This window comes from Eubalaena glacialis, chromosome 7 (assembly GCF_028564815.1).
Source record: "Eubalaena glacialis isolate mEubGla1 chromosome 7, mEubGla1.1.hap2.+ XY, whole genome shotgun sequence".
NCBI classification, from domain to species: Eukaryota; Metazoa; Chordata; class Mammalia; order Artiodactyla; family Balaenidae; genus Eubalaena; species Eubalaena glacialis.
The window spans coordinates 38,326,172-38,349,267 of record NC_083722.1 but is presented as its reverse complement, the minus strand read 5'-3'; the positions used below and the strand labels follow the sequence as shown (position 1 = coordinate 38,349,267).

At 48.3% G+C, this 23,096-nt stretch overlaps 1 protein-coding gene across 1 annotated transcript in view; it reads left to right on the top strand.

The window, feature by feature from the left end:
• The first annotated feature begins 392 nt into the window (after nt 1-392).
• Nucleotides 393-23,096, top strand: part of RAB44 (RAB44, member RAS oncogene family) — a 33,530-nt gene continuing 10,826 nt past the window's right edge. Inside the window, exons 1-8 of the mRNA XM_061195117.1 lie at nt 393-417; nt 7,273-7,490; nt 15,849-15,960; nt 17,663-17,837; nt 19,099-19,245; nt 19,898-19,988; nt 20,396-20,491; nt 22,488-22,675. Of these exons, the coding sequence (XP_061051100.1) occupies nt 393-417; nt 7,273-7,490; nt 15,849-15,960; nt 17,663-17,837; nt 19,099-19,245; nt 19,898-19,988; nt 20,396-20,491; nt 22,488-22,675 (1,052 nt within the window). The remainder of the gene's footprint in view (nt 418-7,272; nt 7,491-15,848; nt 15,961-17,662; nt 17,838-19,098; nt 19,246-19,897; nt 19,989-20,395; nt 20,492-22,487; nt 22,676-23,096) is intronic.

Here is a 23,096-nt window from a genome sequence, read left to right as displayed (position 1 = left end):
TTAGCCATAACTGTGCCCTTCAACGTTTTGGCTGGGATAAGGTGAGGCAGGCATCACTCTGACAACCAGAGACTCGGGTCCAAGTTCTGGCTTTGCTACTGAGAACTGGATGACCTTACCCTGAAGAGCTTCTGTGGCCTCCCCACCAGCTCCAGCTTTCTCCAGTTCCAAGATTGTAAGGCTAGGGCTCCTCGGGAGTACCAGGCAAGATGGTGAAAGTGTAACCAGTGGTCACTTCGACAGGAAGTCCCATAGATTAACACAGGAGATTGGCTCCCCGGGGAACGGAAAGAGTGATTAAGCAAGAGACAAGACTGTTAACAGTTCCAGAGCTCGTGGGCTCCTGGGGGCAGTTGTTGCCTCATTACCGGGTCCAGGAGGCACGGGGCTGCATGCACGATTGGGAGCCTCTGAGAGGTGGGAGCTACCCTGGAGTTGCAATGCTTCTTTTCTTTGGCGGGGTGAGGATGGGGGAGGGAGCTGTGGTCCCCACCCAGCTCCTGGGACGAGGTGCAAAGGGCTAAGCCCTTTTCTCATGAATTTGGACCTCTCTGCATCTAGCAGAAGGCACTTGGGCAGGAGACTTGGATAGATTACCTACCCTTAAATGGCCATGTGACCCTGGGCAAGTCACCTGGCTTCTCAGAGCCTCGGTTTCTCTATCAGGTTAGTGGGGGGAAGGGAGAGGATAAATATACTAGGAGGTCTCTCAGACCCACTGACATGGACAATTTGGGTTCTGTGACTATCGCTGTTACTTGTAGTTATTGAAGTAGTTGGAGTGAAGCGCAGACCCAGTTCCTCGGCCCTTTGGAGAGAGAATGATGGAACTGGGAGAGGCCCTAAGGCAATCACAGATGCTGTGATTCTGTCCCTGTCCCCCACAGCATCCTTCTTACAAGACTCTCCACTTCCTGAGGGAAAGCCTGTGGTGCCTGTTTGCTGAACCGAATCCTACAGTGGGGAGCTGATTTCTGGGATGCCTGGGAGCAGGATTCATTTGCCCTCAAGTCTGGCCTCAAACTTTATATGATTTCTTGGGCGAGGAAGTGGGGAGAGGTAGTAGTGCTGGGGGTGCGTGTGTGTATGTGTGCTCCTGGCCAGGATGAGGTTTCCCACTGTTACAGGTATGAGGTAGTGATGATCAATAAGGGGAATGTGGGGACTTCCCTGGCGGTCCAGTGATTAGGACTCCGTGCTTCCGCTGCTGGGAGTCTGGGTTCGATCCCTGGTTGGGGAGCTAAGATCCCACAAGACACAGCACTCGGCCAAAAATAAAAAAAATAAGGGGAATATGGCAGAGGAGGGGCCTCTGACGGAGGGCTGCCCCTGCTGGCTGACTCTGAGGGTGTTGTTCTGAGTGACTCTGAGAGGGCAGGGACCTTCTTAGACGCTAGCAGCTGTGAGGGGTGTCCTGTCTGACTGTGAGAGTTGACCGTGAGGGAGGGGTGTGTGTGTGTGTGTGTGCGTGTGCACATATATGTGCGCACACACATGTACACACGTGAGGACTGACTGAAGGACGTCCCCATTGTCTCTGAGTGGCCATACCTGGCCATGTTGGGGGCATAGACTGTTTTTAGGCGCACGTTGCAAAGCCGTGAGGGGGCAGTCCACTGTCCCTGACTGATGGTGACAGGTGTGTTGAGACAGAACTGGCGGTAGGTCACCTGCTGCCTTTCTGCCCTAGGCCTCCTGACAGGCAAGGAGGGGGCCACCAAGTACCCTCCAGGGAGAGAAGGATTGACGGACTCAGAGGGCTGATGCTGAGGCCTTCGGCATAGCGGGGACTGGTGAGGTGTCCAGGAAGTGCTGCTTTCTTACAACGTGCCAGGGGACTGATGGAAATGGGGTGCAGCTCGACTAGGACCTCCCGGACAGCGATGTCAAGAGCATCCCATGTCCTGCGATGTGGTCACAGGGGATCTATTTCAGGATTCTAACTCCCTTCACTTGTGGGAGCCTGACAGACTCAGTGACGTGGTACCCACATCACAGTAGACCCTTCCCCCAGCACTTCAGTTCTAGAAGCTTCAGCACTGGGAATCTTATCTTGCTGCTTCATGTGTGTGTTATCTCCATCAACAGAAGCACACGTGGAACTTGAGTTCCCAAGTCTCACAGCCTGAGCAAAGCCTGCCCACTCTGCCCTGTTCCAAAGTCCTGTCCCATCATGGCTGCTCTGTCAGGCGTCTGTGATCCACAGAGGGACCTCCTGTCCGCCGAGGAGGTGCCTCTCCAAGAAGTGGTCCTGGGGCAAGTCTGTCCCATGACAAACCAGGAGAGTGGATCTGGTGCCAGATTTGCTTCCGACATCATGGCTTGGGCAGGTCTCTGCCTTTCGGAGCCAACCTCCCTCAGTTTCCTCATCTGCTGAGTGGGGATAAATCATATCTGTACAGCACTCAACTTTTATGAGACTCAAATGGAATTTCACCCTCATCCATGTTGTCACCACAATTGTCATGGCTAACTTTACCCAGTGGTTGCTGTTTTCGGGGCATAGCTGTGAGTGCTTTACATGGATTATATATTCAACAAATATTTACTAAGCGCCGACTATATCCGAGGCACTGTTCTAGGCATTTGGGATAGAGCAGTGAACAAAAGAGTAAATTCCTTACTCACATGAGGCTTCTGTTTCAGTAAGAGGAGACGCAAATTTTACCAAATAAATGAATAAAAATACTCTATTCTGGGAAGGTGACAAGCGCTAAGAGAAAATAAGGCCAGGGGACTTCCCTGGTGGTCCAGTGGTTAAGAATTTGTGTTTCCACTGCAGGGGGCATGGGTCCAACCCTTGGTCGGGGAACTAAGATCCCCAATCAAAAATAAATAAGTAAATTAATTAAAAAAAAAGAAAGTAAGTAAAGCCAGAAGGGAGGTGGGCTCTGCTGGGAATGGGAAGTGGTGTTTCCACTTCAATTGTCTCCTCTCATCTTCACAACAACCGTGTGTGGTAGATATTAGTCTCATGTTCCAGTGAGGAGACTAAGGCACAGGGATGTTATGTGACTTGCCCAAGGTCACACAGCCAGTGAGCGGCAGGGCTCAGGAGGCAGAGTCTGTCTGACTCTAAAGCACTGGGACTGGAAGTCACTGCCTCTCTTGGCCACTTTTTCCACATTTATGGGTCAAGAGGGTGGGTTGGACTCTCTTCTGGTACTGACGCTCAGTGAATGTTTCTTTGATTACAATACACAAGGCCCAAGGCCCAGCCCATTGGAGGGCCGTGGGGTCATGGAGGGAGGGAGCTCCCCTCTTAGGGGGATGGTGAGTGAGGATGGATGTTGACCTCTGGGTGTGGACAGATGCACCCCAAGGAGGGGTGTGTATCTCATCATTGTTTCCAGGGGCAACATGGAGGGTGATGGGGGAGTGGGAGATACTAGCGGAAGGACAGTTAGACTTGTGGAGGAAATTCTTTATTCTAACCCCTAGAATCTCATTCTTGGCTTCTCCCCCACCCCCACCCCGGTGTTTTGTTTTTGTTTTGTTTTTGTTTTTTTGGCCGAACCATGGCTTGCGGGATTTCAGTTCCCCGACCAGGGATTGAACCTGGGCCCCGGCAGTGAGAGCATGAAGTCCTAACTACTGGACCACCAGGGAATTCCTATCTCCCCTGCTTTTTATTAAGAAATCTTTCAAATCTACAAAGGAGTTGAGCAAATAGTTCAATGAATGCTATTGGACAGATGGCTAACAATTTGCCCCATTTACTCTCCCCCTCCCACCCACATTTATTTCCTGTTCATTTGCTTATGTATTTACTCAGAATCATTTGAAAGTGAGATGCAGACATTATACACTTCAGCACGGATCACTTAAAGACAAAGAGATTCTTCTACATGATCACAACACCTGTACCACACGTAAGAAATTTCACATTGCTCAGTGAATATCATCTAATATAAAGTCCATATTCAAATTTCCCTGGTTGCCCCCAAAATGTCCCTTATTCCTACTGTGTTTTTTTTTTTTAATTAATTAATTTATTTATTTTTGGCTGCATTGGATCTTCATTGCTGTGCGCAGGCTTTCTCTAGTTGCGGCGAGCGGGGGCTACTCTTTCGTTCCGGTGTGCAGGCTTCTCATCGCGGTGGCTTCTCTTGTTGTGGAGCACGGGCTCTAGGCGTGCGGGCTTTAGTAGTTGTGGCACGTGGGCTCAGTAGTTGTGGCGCACGGGCTCAGTTGCTCCGCAGCATGTGGGATCTTCCCGGACCACGGCTCGAACCCGTGTCCCCTACATTGGCAGGCGGATTCCCAACCACTGTGCCACCAGGGAAGCCCCCTACTGTTTTGTTTTTTGAAGGGAAATCCAATTAACGATTGCATGCTATATTCAGGTGCCATTTATCTTTATTCTCTTGAATATAGAACAGTCCCCCTGCTTTATTTTTTCTTTTACGACACTAATATTTTTTGAGTCTACTCAGTTATCTAGTAGAACAACCCACATTCTGAAGGACAGTGTATGTCAGCGGAGGAAACAGTGAGTAACTGAGTGTCCAACACATGCCCAGAGCAAGGCTGGGCATCATGAGGGGATCCAGGGTTAAATCTGATCTCTCCTGCCCTGGAACTCACTGCTAAATTATGTCACCTCCCCCAGGAAGTCCTCCCTGATAGGCACTGGCGAGTTATTCCTTTTGCAGTGCTCTCACAGCACTTGGCACACAGGTTTACTGCCCCTTCCACACTGTGCTGTAATTAATTTTGTGTCTTCTCCTGCATGAGGCTATGTGAGTGCCTCTAGGGGAGACCAGGAGTTAGTCCACCCCTATAACTACAGGGCCAGAGGCTCCACTTGGGTATGTATGTTGTGTCCTGTACAAGGGTACCTGGCCAAGGGGGTGAGTGGGGACTGGAATCCAGCCCACAGTCCACTTGCCAACCCGTGGGCCCTGGCACTGGGCTGCATCTGCCCAGAGGAAGGGGCACTTTTCCTAATTTGCCTAATGGAACCTCACACATCACAGCAGGCTCGTTTTCCACTGTGCCGGCATTCAGTCGGTGCTCAGTGAACAGTTGTTGCTTAAATGCATGCTAGATCTTGGAAGGGTTTGGGCAGAAGAGATGTTCTGGTAACTGTTCTTTGGGGGAAAAATCCCTGATTTGTAGCATTTGCTGATTCCCATGGTGTAAATACTCCCACAGCGGCTGATTGCAGGTGGCTGAGTTGGGAAGAGAGGTACACAATTGGCTCTTGCAAGCCTCTAATATGTGGCTCCAGCACACCACTGCGGTTTTACATCTATAATCTTAAAACTGCATCTGAAGCAGACTTTGAAGGCCCCAAGAGAGAGACAGAAAGAGATATGGAGAGAAACAGGTAGAGAGAAAAAGCAGAAAGGGAAGAGAAAGAGGCAATAACTGATGAGGAGTCAGAGACTCTACTTCACTTTAAAGTTTGGGGCCTCCCCAAGGGTGAGGAATTGCTTCATTCAGGTTCTATGCAACCTGTGTGAAGGAACTTGCCCAAGGGGAGGCTAGACCAGTGGCTCCAGACCCCTGCAATGAGCCCGTTACCCCTGAGGCAGAGCCCACGATCCCTCCACTCAGCCTGTCTGTGACCTTTGACCCCCAACAGGAAAAGTCCAGGATGGGTGCAGTGCTCCTGCTTCAGCAGTCCCTTCACACATGCTGTTCGCTGCTTCTAAATCTTACCCGCTTCCTTTAGAGCTTGGCTCAAGTCTCAGCACCTGCAGGAAGCTGCCTATGTGCACATCAAACCCCTCCCACCCTATACAGTTCTACGTGCCCCAGACTTATTCTCACCTCCCCCTCGCCACCCCCCACTAGGACCAGACTCTACTCCTTCCAGACTCTAGCCTCCTTCTCTCCTACCTTGAGGCCTCACCTGGACAAATCCTTATCCATCAAAATCCTTATCAATTGACTAACTGACCTTGAGTGACAGATGAAAGTACCCCAATTAATGAATTTGACAACACTTACTTGAGCACCTACTATGTGCTAGGGAGCTGGGAGCAGTGTGGACTGAGGCACAGAGTAATATTCCTATAGGGGGAGCCCAGAACATCATGGGGTCACAGATAAAGGGGCATGAACCCTGCTTGAAGCATGGGGGAGCTTCAGGGAGGAGTTTAGACTCTAAGGTGAGGGAGGAAGAGGTATCAGCTAGGCAAGGGGGTGAGAGAATCAGGGAGGTTTGGGGCAAAGGGAGCAAGTGTGGGAGGGAATCTGGCATTCCAGGAATGGCGAGTGGTTCAGAAAGGTTGACATGGACCATGATGGGATGCAGAGGTGAGGGGGTGAAGGATGCGCACGTCTTGAAAGGCCATAAAAGCCATGTGGGGGAGCTACGGATTCCCTGGTGCATATGTGGAAGGAGTAGAGAAATGTTGTTGAGGAGGAAAAAGAGGTTGGAGGCCAGGTGAGGCTGAGAGAGGGAGGAAGGGAGGATGGAGAGAGCCCCTTCCGGAAGCTGTGATGTGAGGAGATAAGCTGGTAGAGCAGCAAGTTGCTTCTTTCTGGTCTTTCAGACAGTGAGATCCTGAACCATCCTGTGTAACCACCCCCAAGTAAGGCAATAGAACCTATGATGGCTGGAGAAGACTTTTTTTTTTTTTGGCCGCGTTGGGTCTTCGTTGCTGCCCGTGGGCTTTCTCTAGTTGCCACAAGCGGGGGCTACTCTTCGTTGCGGTACACGGGCTTCTCATTGCGGTGGCTTCTCTTGTTGTGGAGCATGGGCTCTAGGTGCACAGGCTTCACTAGTTGCAGCACGCGGGCTCAGTAGTTACGGCATGCAGGCCCTAGAGCGTGCAGGCTTCAGTAGTTGTGGTGTGTGGGCTCGGTAGTTGTGGCTCGTGGGCTCTAGATCGCAGGCTCAGCAGTTGTGGCGCACGGGTTTAGTTGCTCCACGGCATGTGGGATCTTCCAGGGCCAGGGATCAAACCTGTGTCCCTTGCATTGGCAGGTGGATTCTTAACCACTGCGCCACCAGGGAAGTCCCGGAGAAGACTTTTGACAGTTGAACAGAGAATTGAAGGAGATGAGGGCATGTGGATACCTCAGGGAAGAGCATTCCAGGCGAGGGAACAGAAAGGGCAAAGGCCCTGAGCGGGATGTGTGGGAGGCCGTCAGCTGGGGGTGGGTGATGAGTCAGAGAGGCCAGTGCAGGTCAGATCAGGCAGGGCTTCGTCAGCCACCGTGGGTTTTCTCCAGGGGTGATGGGGAGTCATGGGAGAGTTTTGAGCAGGGAGTGACTGTGTTCAGCAGCCCAGTGTCCCCTCACCTCTCTGTCCCCAGGCCAAAGCACCATGGAGAGTGGACAGAGAGTGCCCCGAAAGGGCCGGAAGCTAGGCTCCAGCCGCCGGCAGCAGATGCGAGAGCCAGCTGATGGCCAGGATGCCTCTGTGGCCCCCGAGCCAGAGTCCTGGTCCTCCCAGTCAGCTGCAGAACTGCAGGGCTTCTTCCAGGACTGTGGTGCCAAGGAGAGGGGCTTTGTCACTCGAGAGGACCTGGCGGTGAGTCCAAGGCCCCATCCCCCTGAATCCCTTTTCCACAGCCTTCTGAGACTCTCCCATCCCAGGAAAGTAGAGCTTGTCTGCTGTTTTCCCTTTCTCTCATCTCAAATTTGCTCTTAGGAAAGGCTAGGAATTTGTTTATACTAATGTGTAAATGATTGATAAGGTCTTTTGTGTTACCCTCTTCCAGAAACATTTGCATATTAACAAAGGAAAGGTTTTAGGCCAAAGAAGTAACTTGCAAATGGTATAATTTTAAGCCCACTGAGCAGGGAAGTTTATCTTGGGGAGCAGTCAGGACCCTGGAAATCAAACAATGTCAATGACTGCAAACTTCAGTGAAACAGAAGATCAGCCAAGGTTGTACATGCCAAGAAGTAATCTTAGGCTGTGACCTAGACCAAAATTGGCTGGATTTTTTTTTTTTTTGGTTTCTCTTCATTTTCTACAAAGGGTCCTATGTGGGTTGCTGGAGTCTCACTGGACCTGCTGTCTCCTCCTGATACTGCTCTATGCTCCAGACTTTGTTCTTCCCCCATCAAAACTGACCCATCCTATATTCCACCCTCAGGACCACAAAAAAATACAAATGGCTGATGTTAAAATATAATTTTCAAAATGGTTTTAAAAAAAAAAGACTTTTGAGTAAATATAAAATCAGTACTTATCAAAGATCTATCTAATTCATTATTATTATCAATCAGTGAGGGAACCAGTAAGATGTTATGACAGGTTCAAGGAGCATTTGAGAAGCTGGAATATTTATAGGCAATTTGACAGAAGAGTGTTAGGATAAGTTTGCTGAGTTCAGTTTTAAAAATGGCTAATGTCCAACAGGCCATAAATCTTTGGGGTTATCTGTACTACTAGACAAAAATTATTTTCACCTCTCCTGGACAAAATCTACAAGTTAACAAGTAACTTCGATAAGTCTGGGACTTCTAATGAAAGGTAAACAATGAGATGAACTAAGTGCATTCCTCTCGTCTAGACAACACTTGGGTAGTCTTTACCCCCGTATAATATTGAAAGGATGTGCTGTCTACCTTTTTTGCCTTATTTCCAAGTTTCAGATAATTTCCTGTGATCATAAATAATCTCCAAAGTTTTTTATTTTTGACATAAAAAAGTGTGATCTCATTTGGTTTGGCTCGATCATTTCCTTAGATGCAGCGAGGGTGCAAATAAAGCATGTGGGCCTCCTTGACTGGGCTCTGCAAATCTAGAATTTTGAAGTATTGAGCCATTTTAGCTTCTCTCCAGAAGTTTTCATATGGAATCTTAAGCTGGACTTTAAAAATCTCTGTTATTCGCTCTTCTACCTAGAGTGACCATCTGTCCCAGTTTGCCTGGGCTGGAGGGGTACCTGGGATGTGGGACTTTCAGTGTTGAAACTGGGAAAGTCTTGGGCAAACTGGACCAAGTTGGCCTCCCTACTAATATGGAAACCAAGCATAAGACTCTCTCTAGCATCTTTCACCTGCAGCACCTATAAATGTGAGGGACTTCCTCTCTTCTTGAGGTTCCCAATTTTTCTAAGGTCCCTCTCCTGCCCAGAAGTAACCTTCCTTATCACCTGTTTCCAGGCCAGCTTCCTGCGAGAGCTCTGCAGGCATTGCTTCCACAAGTGTTCCTTACAGTGAACTTGTCACACTTGATTACCTGAGAATCATCTTTTAATACAACATCCAGTTACACAACTGATCTATTCAACTATATCCCAGTAAAAAGGAGGACAGATTCTTATTGAAACTGTGTAAATAACTATATTGTCAGAGAAAGGAAAGAGATTCAGGAAAAGTATTGGTTTCTGAATCAGGAGGGGGTCAGTGAGATTCAGATACCATTTAAAATGTTAAATTTCAGTTTATGAAAGCATAATTTCCTAAACTGAAGGTTAGAGACAGCTCAAGAAGACAGAGAGAAGATTTCCTCATACATCCATAAAAATAAAGCACTAAAAATATAATATCAACTATATTCCCAGCAAATAACCACAACTCGATTTCCTTCAACCATTCATTCAGTTCCACGTAATTAATTCTTGATCTACTGGATCTTGGGTGAGCTGGCTGCTTCTGGACTGAAAAGAGTCCTAGAAATTGTGATCCACTGGCTCAGTCTGAAAGTCGGGTAATGCCAGCTTGGAATCCTGTACCCAAGTAAAGCATCAATAGTTCATAGAACCTGGTACGGTCCTTTTCCCCAAGACTTTGATTCTGTGCTTTGTGGAAGACACAAGCTGCCCTGCAGCTTGTAACCAAGCCTTCAGGCAAGGGTAGGAAAGCAGAAATGTGTTTAGTAATGAGACTGAAAGCCTGTAGTTATTACAGTAACTAATAATATCAGAATGGAAGAGAGTAAAATGTTCTATTGGGATACGGTATATAACTATTTCATAAGAGTTTGATCAGTGTTTCCCCTGAAGATAAGAACATATTTTGCATAGTAAAGACATTGAGAAATCTCTAGGGCCTTCCCCTAAAGCATGCAGTTTCTGAAATATTTATATTAAGAGTGTTTTACCTATGTAAACTTAGCCTAGGAAAGGCTGAATATCTTTTCTGATCTGACAGTTCTTCCCACGATGCTCTTGTAATAGTGTTGAGGTATTTAATAAATAAAGAGAAAGATATCTTGACTTTTTTTTTTTATCCTGACATTTTAATTTAATTTTTTTTTTTAATTTAGGATCTGATGTTGGGAAGGCAAAACCAAAGGAGCTATCAGAGAAGATAGAGCACTAGATTAAGATAGAATCATGGGATCCTGAGAAATAGTACTTGGTTTCCTATTTAATCAAAGTGACAATAAAATAAAACATTTTGAAATAAACATAGAAGGCAACACTATTGCAAGGATATTTAGCTCTTTTATAGGGGAAGTGGCTCTGCTTTTTGTTTTAAAGAAAATTAGAACATGATAAAGCCAAAATAAAGCAGAGAAAATTATTCTGCTGAGACATGGAATCAGTTTTCCGGGCAACTTACACAGAAGATTAATAGTAACCCCTTCTTAACCCTTGCCTAGAGCTCTAAGACCAATTTATCATTTTAATAGAGATGGAGCCAAATTCTAGTTTTGCATTAATATAACATGTGGCAGTAAAACTTTCACAAGATTGATTGATTTTTTTAAAAAATAAATTTATTTATTTATTTATTTGGCTGTGTTGTGTCTTCGCTGCTGCGCACGGGCTTTCTCTAGTTGTGGTGAGTGGGGGCTACTCTTCGTTGCAGTGCACGGGCTTCTCAGTTCTAGGCGCGCGGGCTTCAGTAGTTGCGGCACACAGGCTCATTAGTTGTGGCTCAAGGGCTCTAGAGCACAGGCTCAGTAGCTCCACGGAATGTGGGATCTTCCCGGACCAGGGATCGAACCTGTGTCCCCTGCATTGGCAGGTGGATTCTCAACCACTATGCCACCAGGGAAGCCCCCTATTGATTGAGTTTTAAACCCATCAAAACTGAGCCAAATTTAGCAAAATGTTAACATATACTTCATAGTCTATTTTCAGACTCAGGTGTTATAAATCAAGACAAATAAGATTCCCTTTCAACAAATCCTCTACTACTCTCTATATCCATTCAGATTTTGCTTTTTCATGTTCTGGAACAACCAAGCACTTTAAGACAAAACCACTTCCCTTATCCCTTGGAAAGCAAAAGCACATCCCATTTTCCTTGCAGACACAGTTGTTTTTCTCTGTCACTCTTGTTCCTAGTATCATCTCAAACATCGGAGTGATTATAACTTTTAACAAAGTAATTAAACTCTATTTCCCAGAAAAAACTAATGGGTAAATAATTGAGAACTGTCTTAGACAGCATTTTAGTAAACTAGCAAAGCTCACAAATACACAACATGACTTTCTACAGTCACACATATCCCTTGCATAACTTGAAAAAAATTGTGATAAAATATACATAACTTAAAATTTGCCATTTTAGCCATTTTTATGTGCAGAGTTCAGTGACATTATGCTGTGCAACCATCACCATTACCACCATCCAACTCCAGATTTTCTTCATCTTCCCTAAAGAAGACTCTGTACCCATTGAATACTAACTCCCATTCTCCCAGCTCCCTCTCCCCTGGAAACCCCGACTCTACTTTGAATTTGACCACTCTAGGTCCCTCATATAAATGGAATCATATAGTATTTGTCTTTTTGTGATTGGCTTGTTTCACTTAACATAATGTCCTCAAGGTTCATCCACGTTGTAGCATGTGTCAGAATTCCCTTCCTTTTTAAGGCTGAATAATATTCCATTGTTTGTATATACCACATTTCGCCTATCCATTCATCCCTTGATGGACATTTGAGTTGCTTCCATCTTTTAGCTATTGTTAACATAGCTGATATGAATATGGGTAGACACATATCTACTTGAATCCCTGCTTTCCCTTGCATAACTATTTAAAGTGGAAAAAATGAATTCGCTCACTAACATGACCCAAAGATACAGCTGCTCTTTAGCATGTAAAAATAAGTAAAAAGATATATATTTAAAATTATGCTTAGCTATCAATGTTTCAGTATTAAATTTTTCTTAGAAATTTTCCAGGTAGCCAAAAATTATTTATCAATTAACTTAATTACTATTAGTTCAGTTTCAAGCTACCTAAGGCTCTCGGAAATTGTGTGTAAGGTGACACACTAAAAAAATATAAGTACTGTTGATATAAAATTTGTTACAATAATGAATCAACTGAGTTAAACACAAATTCACATTTTTTTAAAAAAAATTTATTGATTGATTTTTGGCTGCGTTGGGTCTTCATTGCTGTGCATGGGCTTTCTCTAGTTGCGGTGAGCAGGGGTTACTCTTTGTTGCGGTGCGTGGGCTTCTTATTGCTGTGGCTTCTCTTGCTGCAGAGCACGGGCTCTAGGCACGCGAGCTTCAGTAGTTGCAGCAGGCAGGCTCAGTAGTTGTGGCTCGCGGGCTCTAGAGCGCAGGCTCAGTAGTCGTAATGCACAGGCTTAGTTGCTCCAGGGCATGTGGGATCTTCCCGGACCAGGGATCGAATCCTGCATTGGCAGGCGGATTCTTAACCACTGCACCACCAGGGAATTCCCCAGATTCACATTTTTATAATCTTAAACATCATGTAAAGATAATGTCGGCTTATTTGATAAGTAAAACAAAATGAGAAGTGTAGGAAATTCAGATTAACTAGTTTCTTCATGAAAAACAAATCCAGATCTTATGAAAAATAGAATGTATACTTGTATTATATTTAATATAAGATGGAGAAAACAGAGATAGCTATTATTTGTCTTTTGTAAACCAAAATTATTAAACCAATTTACGTAATTAATTAATTTTTAAAATAAATTTATTTTATTTATTTATTTTTGGCTGCGTTGGGTCTTCGTTGCTGTGCACAGGCTTTCTGTAGTTGTGGTGAGCAGGGTCTACTCTTCGTTGCAGTGCGTGGGCTTCTCATTGCGGTGGCTTCTCTTGTTGTGGAGCACGGGCTCTAGGCACCCGGGCTTCTGTAGTTGTGGCACACGGGCTCAGCTGTTGTGGCTAGTGGGCTCTAGAGCACAGGCTCAGTAGTTGTGGCACACGGGCTTAGTTGCTCCGTGGCATGTGGGATCTTCCGGACCAGGGCTCGAACCCGTGTCCCCTGCATTGGCAGGTGGATTCTTAACCACTGCAACACCAGGGAAGTCCTAAACCAATTTAATTTAATTTGTCAAAGATTCACCTTAATTATCTGAACCTGGCTCCTTAAAAGTTTTCTGAGTTAGCAATTTCTTGTAAGAGGGATTTTTTTTAAAGTCCAGCACATTTAAAGCATTAGAAGTTCAGTTTCTTTTTTTTTTTCCTGTGACTTTGGGGGCCATTAGATTTATATAAACATTTATTTGTCTCTACAAACCAATCCACACAGAACCCCTGTGAGAGATGTAGTACTCTAAGTCATTAATACCCAGATACAGAAAAATATTCACACTCACAATGAGAGTTAAGGGCCATTCTGAATTACAGACATGTAGACACACAGACAGGGCTTCTTTTCTCCAACCCTAGCCACAGGTCAAAAGTAAACACAGAAACAAAAACTCTGCAGTTCAGATTTCAAAGAGCTGTTCTCCTCCCCAGCGGGCACGAAATTCTTAACCGATTTGAGGTCACACCTAGAAAAACAAACACACCACCACCAACAACAAAGGATTAGCAAACCTGATTTTCTGTTGTCTCTCAACCAACAGACACTAGGTCTCCTTCATGTATCCCATGGAGATCTCCAAATGGTCAGTCCATAAAACGGAATTCCCCATCATGGCTACCACCAAAACCAGAAGCAGAAAATCAGTAAAAACAAAAACGTAAAACCTAGAGAAACAGTCAGCAAACTTAAAGTTCTGCCACACTTGGGATTCCCTTCAAGAGCCAAGAAAAAAAGTTCCTGGGTTCCCAGAGTCCATCTGGGGCTCTTTTTCCAGCAATGCAGTTTACTGGGTTCTGACAGCTGAGTCCACTGGGGCATCTCCATGAACCTCCAAAACTGTCAAAGTAGAATTTCCAAAAAGGTAAAATCATGACCCTTAGACAAAAATAAAATGAGTCTATACCAGAGGTTTTATTTAACTCATTTATTAATGAGAGATGTTATGAATGGTTGAAAGAGCACTTTAAAAGCTGGACAATTTAACAAAGAAATGTTAGAATCGGATTGCTGAGATAGATTTTTTTTAAAGCTGGTTAATGTACAACAGGCCATAAATCTTTGGGGTTATCTGTTCTGTCAGACAAAAGTTATTTACATCTCTCCTGGACAAAATCTACAAGTTAACATGTGACTTCATTTAGTCTGGGACCCCTAATCAGTACCATGTGTTGAATTAAGTACATTCACAGAATCTAGAAGATGCTTGGGTGGCCTTGACCCCCCTGTAGAATACTGAAAGGATGTGCTGTCCACTCTTTGTACTTATTTTCAAGTTTTAGATAATTTTCTTTTCGGTATTCATTGCATTTTATTTATAGAAGTGAAAACAGAGCCAAAAAATGTCCAAGAACAGGGGAAAAGTTAAGTAATTTTGGAACACCCATTCAAGAGTATGAAGGAGCAATTTCAATGAGAGTTATGGATGTGAAGAAATTATGGATAAGAAAAAGGTACAGCATTATATACATCATAATATTGCAGCTATGTAAAATATATGCATCTGGGAAAGGTGAGATGGAATTATTTTCATATGAGGAAAGGAGGACACCTTTATTTCTTGCTTCTTCCATCCTGTTGTCTGGAATAGAGATTTCTGAGTTCCGGAGGCTTCTTTCACCTTCATGTGGAGGGTGGCACTGAGGGACAGTTAAGCCTCAAGCTTGAAGTCTGAGGCCCTGCAGACATAGTGGAGCTGCCACAGCAGCCCTGGCCCGAATACTTCAGATTACTTATCTCAGCTTTTATTATTTAAGCCTCAGCTATTTGAGTTTTTCTGTTATTGTTTGTTAGTTTGTTTTTGCTGAATACATCTGAGCTTAATCCTAACCCATATGTAATAAAAAAATAATCTAGGATTCATTCTATATTTAACATGAACAAGCAATTCCAAGTTTTTTTAAAAAAAATAAATTTATTTATTTATTTATTTTATTCTTGGCTGCATTGGGTCTTCGTTGCTGTGTGCGGGCTTTCTCTAGTTGCAGCGAGCTGGGGCTACTCTTCATTGCGGTGCGCGGGCTTCTCATTGTGGTGGCTTCTCTTGTTGTGGAGCACGGGCTCTAGGTGCATGGGCTTCAGTAGTTGTGGCACGTGGGCTCAGTAGTTGTGGCTCATGGGCTCTAGGGCACAGGCTCAGTAGTTGTGGCGCACGGGCTTAGTTGTTCCGCGGTGTGTGGGATCCTCCTGGACCAGGGCTCAAACCCGTGTCCCCTGCATTGGCAGGCGGATTCCTAACCACTGTACCACCAGGGAAGTCCTCCAAGTTCTAATTAAAATTTTAAACTAGTTATTAATATTTTAATTCAGAACATAGTCTGTTATACTGCATCATTGAATAGTTTTAGATAATTTTTGAAGACTGATAAACACATTCTGGGGAGGATTGGCTACTGTCCTTTATTAGAGTCCTAAAAGGATGAGACTCAGAACAGGTAGGTTTTGATGTTGGATGGAGGAAGGGAAAAGGTGTGGATGAAGTTCAAGGCACTGCTGAGAGGGCGGCCTTGGATAGGGTCCAAGAGCCTCAAGGGTCGGCCTTGAGGTCAGGTTGGCGGTGGGACTCCAAAACTGGGGAGAGGGGAGGTGGGGATGGCTGAAGACAAACACCCTCTCCTTTTCTGAGGGTGACCCAGAGCCCTCCCCAGTGGGAACAGTGCCCAACTTACCTCTTCCTTGCAGGTGGCCAAGTTCAGCTTCCTGGGCAGCAAGGAGGAGCCGGGGATGATCTTTGACTGGGTGGATGTGGAGCGGAAGGGACGCCTCTCGCTTGAAGAATTCAGCTCTGGGCTCAGTATGTCTGTCCTGGGGGGGCCTCTGAGGAGTGTGCCCAGCATGAGGCAAGGCTGGGCAGACAGGAAAGACCCCAGGACTCCCTACCAATCACAGGACCTTCATAACATGCCCAAGGGCAGTTCTGAGCATGGATGATGATACAGATTTCTGTGGAAATGAGAACACTAAGCCTGAGTGGGAAGGCAGTTGGTTCGAGGCAGAGCTGAGCCTGAAGACTCTAGCCCAGGAGACTTGACTTCCTTTCCACCAGAGAGAGCAGTTTATTGGCTGGCGGCTCCCCTGAACATCCCCCTCCTCCAGAGAGGCCTCCAGGCTTGCTTTCTGATGCCTCCCTTGTCTTCTCCCCAGTAAAAGGTTTCCCTTGAGCAAGAGGTTAAGCACCACCTGTTCTTGAGACCACAGGCCTTGTTTCTGCCTGAAGAAGGTCACATTCTGGCTTTGGTTAAAGGAAATCGAGGCCCCAGGGAGCAGCAGAGGGTGATGTTTAGTGGGTGGGGGCTTCCCAAGCCCTTCCTTAGCCCTCACTGGCCAAGGTTACTCCAACACCGGCTTCTCAAGACATGCCCAGAAGGACCTAAAGACACCAGAGCCGGAGATGCACAATATTCCTGCTGACCTTGATGGGGGAAGACCTTCTGGCCCAGGGAATGGAAGGAGTGGTGTCCTTGCAGAGATCCTGAAAAGCACTGTTCAGCTTTTAATGTCTGCAAAGCCATCTGGAGTTCTCAGGTCTGCTGAGTGTCCAAGAGGTTGGGGAACAACAGGAAGGGAGGCCAGGAATCTGCATTTATAGGTTGGGGCCGCCCCAGGAGGTGGTTGCTCCAGTTCTGGTGATTGAGAAGCTGGGAGTAGGGAGGGGAAATGAGGGTCTGGGATCGGGAGTGGGGCAGAGGGAACATTTTGTCCATGTAGCCCCAAGAGGCCATCTTCACATCTGTGTCCATTGTGCCCACTATACTGGGGACTTCCCAAGGTCTATGGAACAAAATTCAACCCCCTTCCCAGGGCCTACAGGCCAGCACCATCCAGACCCTTCCAACCTCTTGGGCTCACTCAATACCGCTCGCCTCCTCCAGCATGCCAATCTGGCTCTTACCTCAGGGCCTTCGCATGTGCTGTTCTCTCAGCCTGGAATATGCTTCCCTAGAAATCTACATCGCTTGTTCCTTCTTGTTAGTCACATCTCAGTTCCAGTGTCACTTCCTCAGGACACTCCTAACCACCCCCTCTAAAGTAGACTCTGTCTAGTCTCTCAGTGGAAATTACCCTGTTCATTCCTTTAGCTCACTTGGCAAATCTACTTTAAAAAAAAAAAAAAAAAGTGTCCTTTTCAGCATTCATAGACTGTCAGCTCCACCAGGGCAGGGATTTTGGCCAATTTTGTCCCTAGCACATAGTAGATGCTCAATAAATATCCCTTGACTGAGTGAAAAGACTGTGTTGGCCACCGTGGAGCTGCTGTGTGACTTCCAGCAAGTCTTTTGGCCTCTCTGGACCTCAGATGTTCATCTGTAAAAGGGACACAGTGTCCCTTGAGTAGACTCCAAAGGTTGATGTGAGGAATGTATGACCCTGGCCCTGTAAAATGTGACTGACACAGATATAATGATTTCCCCAATGACTGGAGCAAGGCAAGGTGGGAGGTCAAGGGACTGAGCCGAACCCCACTCTGCTCCCTTCTGCACCCCTCTGTCTCACAGAGAACATCTTTGGCTCCAGCCTGAGCACCCACAGGCTCCACAGAAGGAGGCCACAGTCCTCCAAGCGAGGATCTGTAGCCACCAGCTTCCCAGTGCAGGAGGAGGCCGACACTGAAGAGAAGGAGGCGTTCTTTGCCTTCATGGAGCAACTGGCAGCCAGCCACTCACTTCCCGAGTAAGGCCAGCATGGTTGTGGGTGCAGGGAGAGCCACTGCTGGTCAGTGGGGGTGAGGACTCTCCTGGACACAAGGTCGAGTGGGAGCCACCAGGTAGAGCTGGGCAGAAATCCTGGTTTAGCCACTTGTTAGCTGTGCGACTGCGGGCAAGTAGCCTAACCTCCGACCTCTGTTTCCCCGGCCACAGAGTGAGCATAAGAGCTGCTGTGGGATTAAATGAAGCCACGTGTGGAGAAAGCCTACCCACTAGGAGTCCATCCCACTCAACCTCTCCCTCCCTGTCCTGCCCTACACGGTCACTCCTCAGAAGGATTAGCGAGTTGAAGGGTCAGCTCTCTAAGGGGACTCAATTCTTAAAAATACAAAGCTCCCCGAGGGTGCCAAAAAGAGGGTCCCCCAGGGGTATGATGGGGGATGCTTTTCAGGCATGGTGATGCTTTGAGTTGGGCAGGACTGGAGACAGGAGAGCTTGGAGACTGCCTCAGGCTCTGGGCTTTTGGCATTCACTCATGCTTAGAGAAGGGGCTCCTGCCTAGAAATGCCCCTCTCACACCCCCCAGGTCCCACTGGGTCTGTTAGAACCAACAAGGGAATCGCCCTCACCTGTCTGCCCAGGTTCTCCCAGGTTCTCCCGCCCCGCAGGTCTCTGTGAGGACAAGCTCTCAGAGGGTGGGGCAGCTGTTGTGGGGCAGGCAGGGTGGGATTGGGGTGCAGCCTGGCGGGACAGGTGTGGTGGGGAGTGATTTACCCGCTTGGCAGCTTTGGCCTGGGCTCAGCCCTCAGGCATCTGTCTTCATGACTTAGTTAAATCCATGTGAAAGCAGCATTTATTGAGCGCCAACTGGGTGCCAGACCCCAAGCAGGTGCTTTCACTGGGTGTGTCTCATTCTCCAGTGGCCATTTTACAAATAAGTTCAGAGAGGGCATGGGACTTGCTAAAGGTCACACAGCTAGAGTGGGAGAAGAGAGAAGACAGATGGAAGCCCTGGGCCATCGGACTCCCAAGTTCCCTCACCCCACAATTAATCACCAAACCATAGAGAGACAAAGTGTTGTGGGGATTCACGAAGGGAAAGGGCACAACTGGGAAAGGTTCCTGGGGGAGGTGGCATTTGAGCTTCACCTTGTAGGGTGTAAATAGATTTTCGTGGCCCAGGTGCCCAAGTCTCTTGGAGTGTCGCCGTTAAAACCGAGGAGTGGGGCTCCCCCTGCCTCCTGGTCCCACCTCGTGTCTAATCTCTGGCTATCCTCCCCTCCCAGGCAGGCGGAAATCTGGCAGCTATGGAGGAAGCTGCAGCAGGAGGAGCCCCAGCTGGCAGGCAACCTGGAGGGCTTTCTGGCCAAGATGAACAGTCGCCTGCAGGAAGCACAGACCGACAAGGAGGTTCTGGAGCTGACCCTGAGGAAGTGAGTTGGGGCCGGGGTGCCTTGCCCGGTGTTGGCACACAGTGGGTGCTCGTTACATTTTAGTTGAATCTTAATCGAATTCTCTCAGCTCCAAAGAATGGAGGCCAGGTGTCCACTGCAGGGTCTGGGAGCTGGACGGGCAGAGCTGAACTGGAAGAAGGGGTGACTAAGGGGACCTACTGGGGAGGACAGAGTTAGGCCTTCAGCCAAAGAGGGAATGGTCAGTGTGTCTTGGTGCAGGGCCACTGTGGCACCTAACTCCAGGGCAGCACTCACATAGATTACAATGCATGTGGTGACCCTGGGGTTGGCATGGGCACAGCCTTGCCAGGGAGTCTGAGTTATGGGGGTAGGAGGACAGCAACAGCGGGAAGTGGGGACAGAGTGATGGGGCTTTGGGGACTATGAGACAGGGCCACAGGAACCAACATCTTGATGATGGTTATGGGAGTCGGCATGATCAATATCAAGGGCATATATGTCAGGAGCTGTTACTGGGATGACTGTTCTCAGGGCGACAGGGGTCAGTGACCACTGGCAGAGTGAGGTGGACAGTAGCATAGACTGCAAACCCAGGCCCAGACCACCTCTGCCAGCAGCAGGGTCCCAGGGTGCTGATGGGCTGCCTGGCCCCGCCCCCCACCCCTTCCAGGCGGGACTCTGACCACCATCGCGCGGTCCAGCAGCTCTACGAGGAGATGGAGCAGCAAATCCGGCAGGAGAAGCAGCAGCTGCAGGCTGAGGTAGGCTCTCCGCGACAGCCAACCTCTCCCCCGGCCCTGAACTCCCCTGCTGGCCAAGCAGCGGGCCGGCCACTGGCCAGTGTGGGGCAGCAGGCGGCTGCTGGGAGTAGATCTTCTCATATCCCTGAGCTCGTATTCCTCAGAGGGGTGGGGTGGGGAGTGTTGAGCCTGGGCCCCCTGCTCACCTCTGCCAGGTCTCGCGCGTCTCCCGGAGCCACTCCTTCTGCCCTCTGGGTTTCTGTCTCCTATTGCCTGAGCCCGGGCAGCTGTCCGAGACCCCTCCTTGTTGAGACATCCTGGACCCTGCACCCTAGGCCTGGGTGGAGGTGAAGTGTGGGGAGGGCCAGCCCAGTCCAGCTGGGTCTTAGATTCGGCAATACAGGGGCTGAGACCTTTCTGCTCCCCAGAGCGACTCCCGGGGCCTGGCCCTCAGCTCCCAGATGCAGGAGGTCCTGGAGGCCAAGGAACGTGCTGTGCAGTGCCTGACTGAGGGCCAGAAGGAGGTGAGTGACGGGTTTCCCTGGGAGCCCAATTTCTGAGGATTCACAGACCATGACACCCATCTCCTGAGGGTTCCCTGGGCTCGCTGGGCTCCTGCATCAGAGCTGGCCCCTAGGAAAGCGATGTCTCTGGCCTTTTTCTGAGATGAGGCTGGGTGGTGCAGTGGAAGTACTGGGACATGAGTCAGAAGGTCCAAGTTCAAATTCCTGCTGTTCCAATTAAAAACCATGCAAATCCGAGGAAATAATTTTGCTTGTCTTGGCCTTAGTTTCTCCATCTGTAAAATGGGAATAGCCACATCTACTGCATCTCCCCAGCTAGTTGTGTCAAATGAGGTAATAAATGGGAAAGCATTTTGAAACAGGAAAGCACTGGGCAAACACAAAGTCTCAGCGTTGGAGAAGCTTGGTGATAGGATGGTGTTCAACTTTCATCTCCATTGTCAGCTGAGTCACCTTGGGCAGGTTTTTAACCTCTCTGACCCCTGGTTTCCTTATCAGAGAAATGGAGATCAGAACTTTTGCCTTAGAAGGCTGCTGTGATGATTAGAGATATTATATTTGAGGGCCTAAGACGGTGCCTGGCTGGTAGTAGGTGCTTTACATATCACAGTTGTTACTGTCGCTGAACCTGACCTAGCTTCCTGGTCAGAATACCTGCTACCCCAACACCTCAGGTCTCGTAACCTATAGTCACTTCCAGTTGGCATTGTGCTAAGCCTTTGGGTCTGAGACCCTGCCCCATTGTCTCTTCCCTCCTCAACTTCCAGACCACTGACCTTAGTAAAATCACCATCTGTTGTAACCAGGACAACCTGCATTCCTTCAGCACTGGACCAGGTTCCCGGAGTCTTCCCCACTGTTGCCTTGGCTGGTCCTGCTACCTGGTCTCACCCTCCTGACATGGGTTGATTTCCCAGGTGCCTCTGCAGTAGCTGCTCCTTGGAAACTGAGGCGGGCCCCTTCTGCCAAGGGAAGAGGTTAGACTTTCCACATGGGACCATTTTGTCCTGTCCCCTGTGGATGTGAAGCCTCTCCCCCCAAGACTATTCATTCCTTCACCCAACAACTATTTATGGTGCACCCACTATGTGCCAGGCACTGTTCTAGGTTCTGAGGAACATAATAGACACAAATAACTCCTGTCCGTGGAGTTATTGTCTAGTCAGAGAGAGAGATGATAAACTAAATAAGCAAGTAAAATCTATAACATATTAGATAGTGAAAGTGTTAAGGAGAATAAAGTAAAGCAGGGCAGGGGGACAGAAGGGTTTTGATAGGGGAGTCAAGGAAGGCCTCACTAAGATGATGACTTTGGAGGAAAGACCTGAAGGAGGTGAGGAGTGGACCATGTGGTATCTGGGGGAAGAGCAGTCCAGGCAGAGGGAATAGCAAGTGCAAAGGCCCTGAGGCGGGTATGATGTGCTGTGAATGTCCAAGGACCAGCAAAGAGACCTGTGGGCTGGAACAGACTGTGGGAGCAGGTCGGGGGGTGGTAGTGGGAGAGGAGGTCAGAGATGTAACAGAGGTGGGGTTGGGGGGAGACTGTTCAGGGCCTTGGAGGCTATTGTGAGGCCTTTGCCTTCCGTTCGGCATGGTCAAGAAGCTCTCCATCTCCCAGTCTTGTGACCTGCTGTTGGATCAGGAGCTCCTTGCAGACCAGATGCGCTCAGAGATGAGCAGCCATTGCAGAACGATGAGCAGAGGAGGGTGTGGTCCCATGTATGCTTCAGGCCCTTGTGGTGCTGGCAGTTTGTGTTTCTTACACAGTTCCCTCTCTCTTCCCCATCCCCCAAATTCCAGTGTCTCTCCCGGGTGGGAGGTAATGGAGTTAATTAGGCCAGTGAGGGGGTAACAACTGCCCCCACCCGCCCCTATCCTATGTTTAAGCTGGGTCTCCAGGATCCTGGAGTCTGTGCCCCACAGTGGCCTTGGGAGGCTGTTTGTTCCCCTGAAGGGCACCTGGGCTTCCCTCCTCCTCACCCTCCACCTCCTGCAGCTGGAGGCCCAGCTCCACCGCCTCAGCAGCACACACCAGGAGGCCAGCTCGGAGAACCAGCAGCTTCGGGAGGCCCAGCGTGACCTGGCTGGGAGGCTGGAAGAGGTGCGGGGGCAGCTGCAGGTGACCAGGGGGCACCTGAATGCCACCAAGGGCCGTGTGTCCTGGCAGATGGAGGAGGAACCGAGGCAAGTAGCTGCCACCCCTGGGCTGGGCTGGAGACCAGGCGCTTCCTGGAAGAGGGGAGGGTGGCTCTGAGTTCTCCGAGGCTCTGCTCAGTGCCCAGAGCGCACAGACTCCCTCCTTAAACCTCTCAACAACCCTGCCAGGCTGGGATTATCATGCCCATTTCTCAGACAAGGAGACAGACAGGGGAAAGTCATGTGCCCAGACACACGTGACATATGAGTCACACAACTGGGATTCACTCACACACACACACACACACACACACAGGCTAGTGCAGTGCTGGATCCTTGGCGGGTACAGCACCCACTCTACTCGTTACAGGTCAGAGGAGTGGGATGGGCCAGAATGGTAGGGAAGGCTTCCTGGAGGAGGTGAGGCTCCATATAGGCCTGGAAGGATGAGCAGGATTGGAGGTGGGGA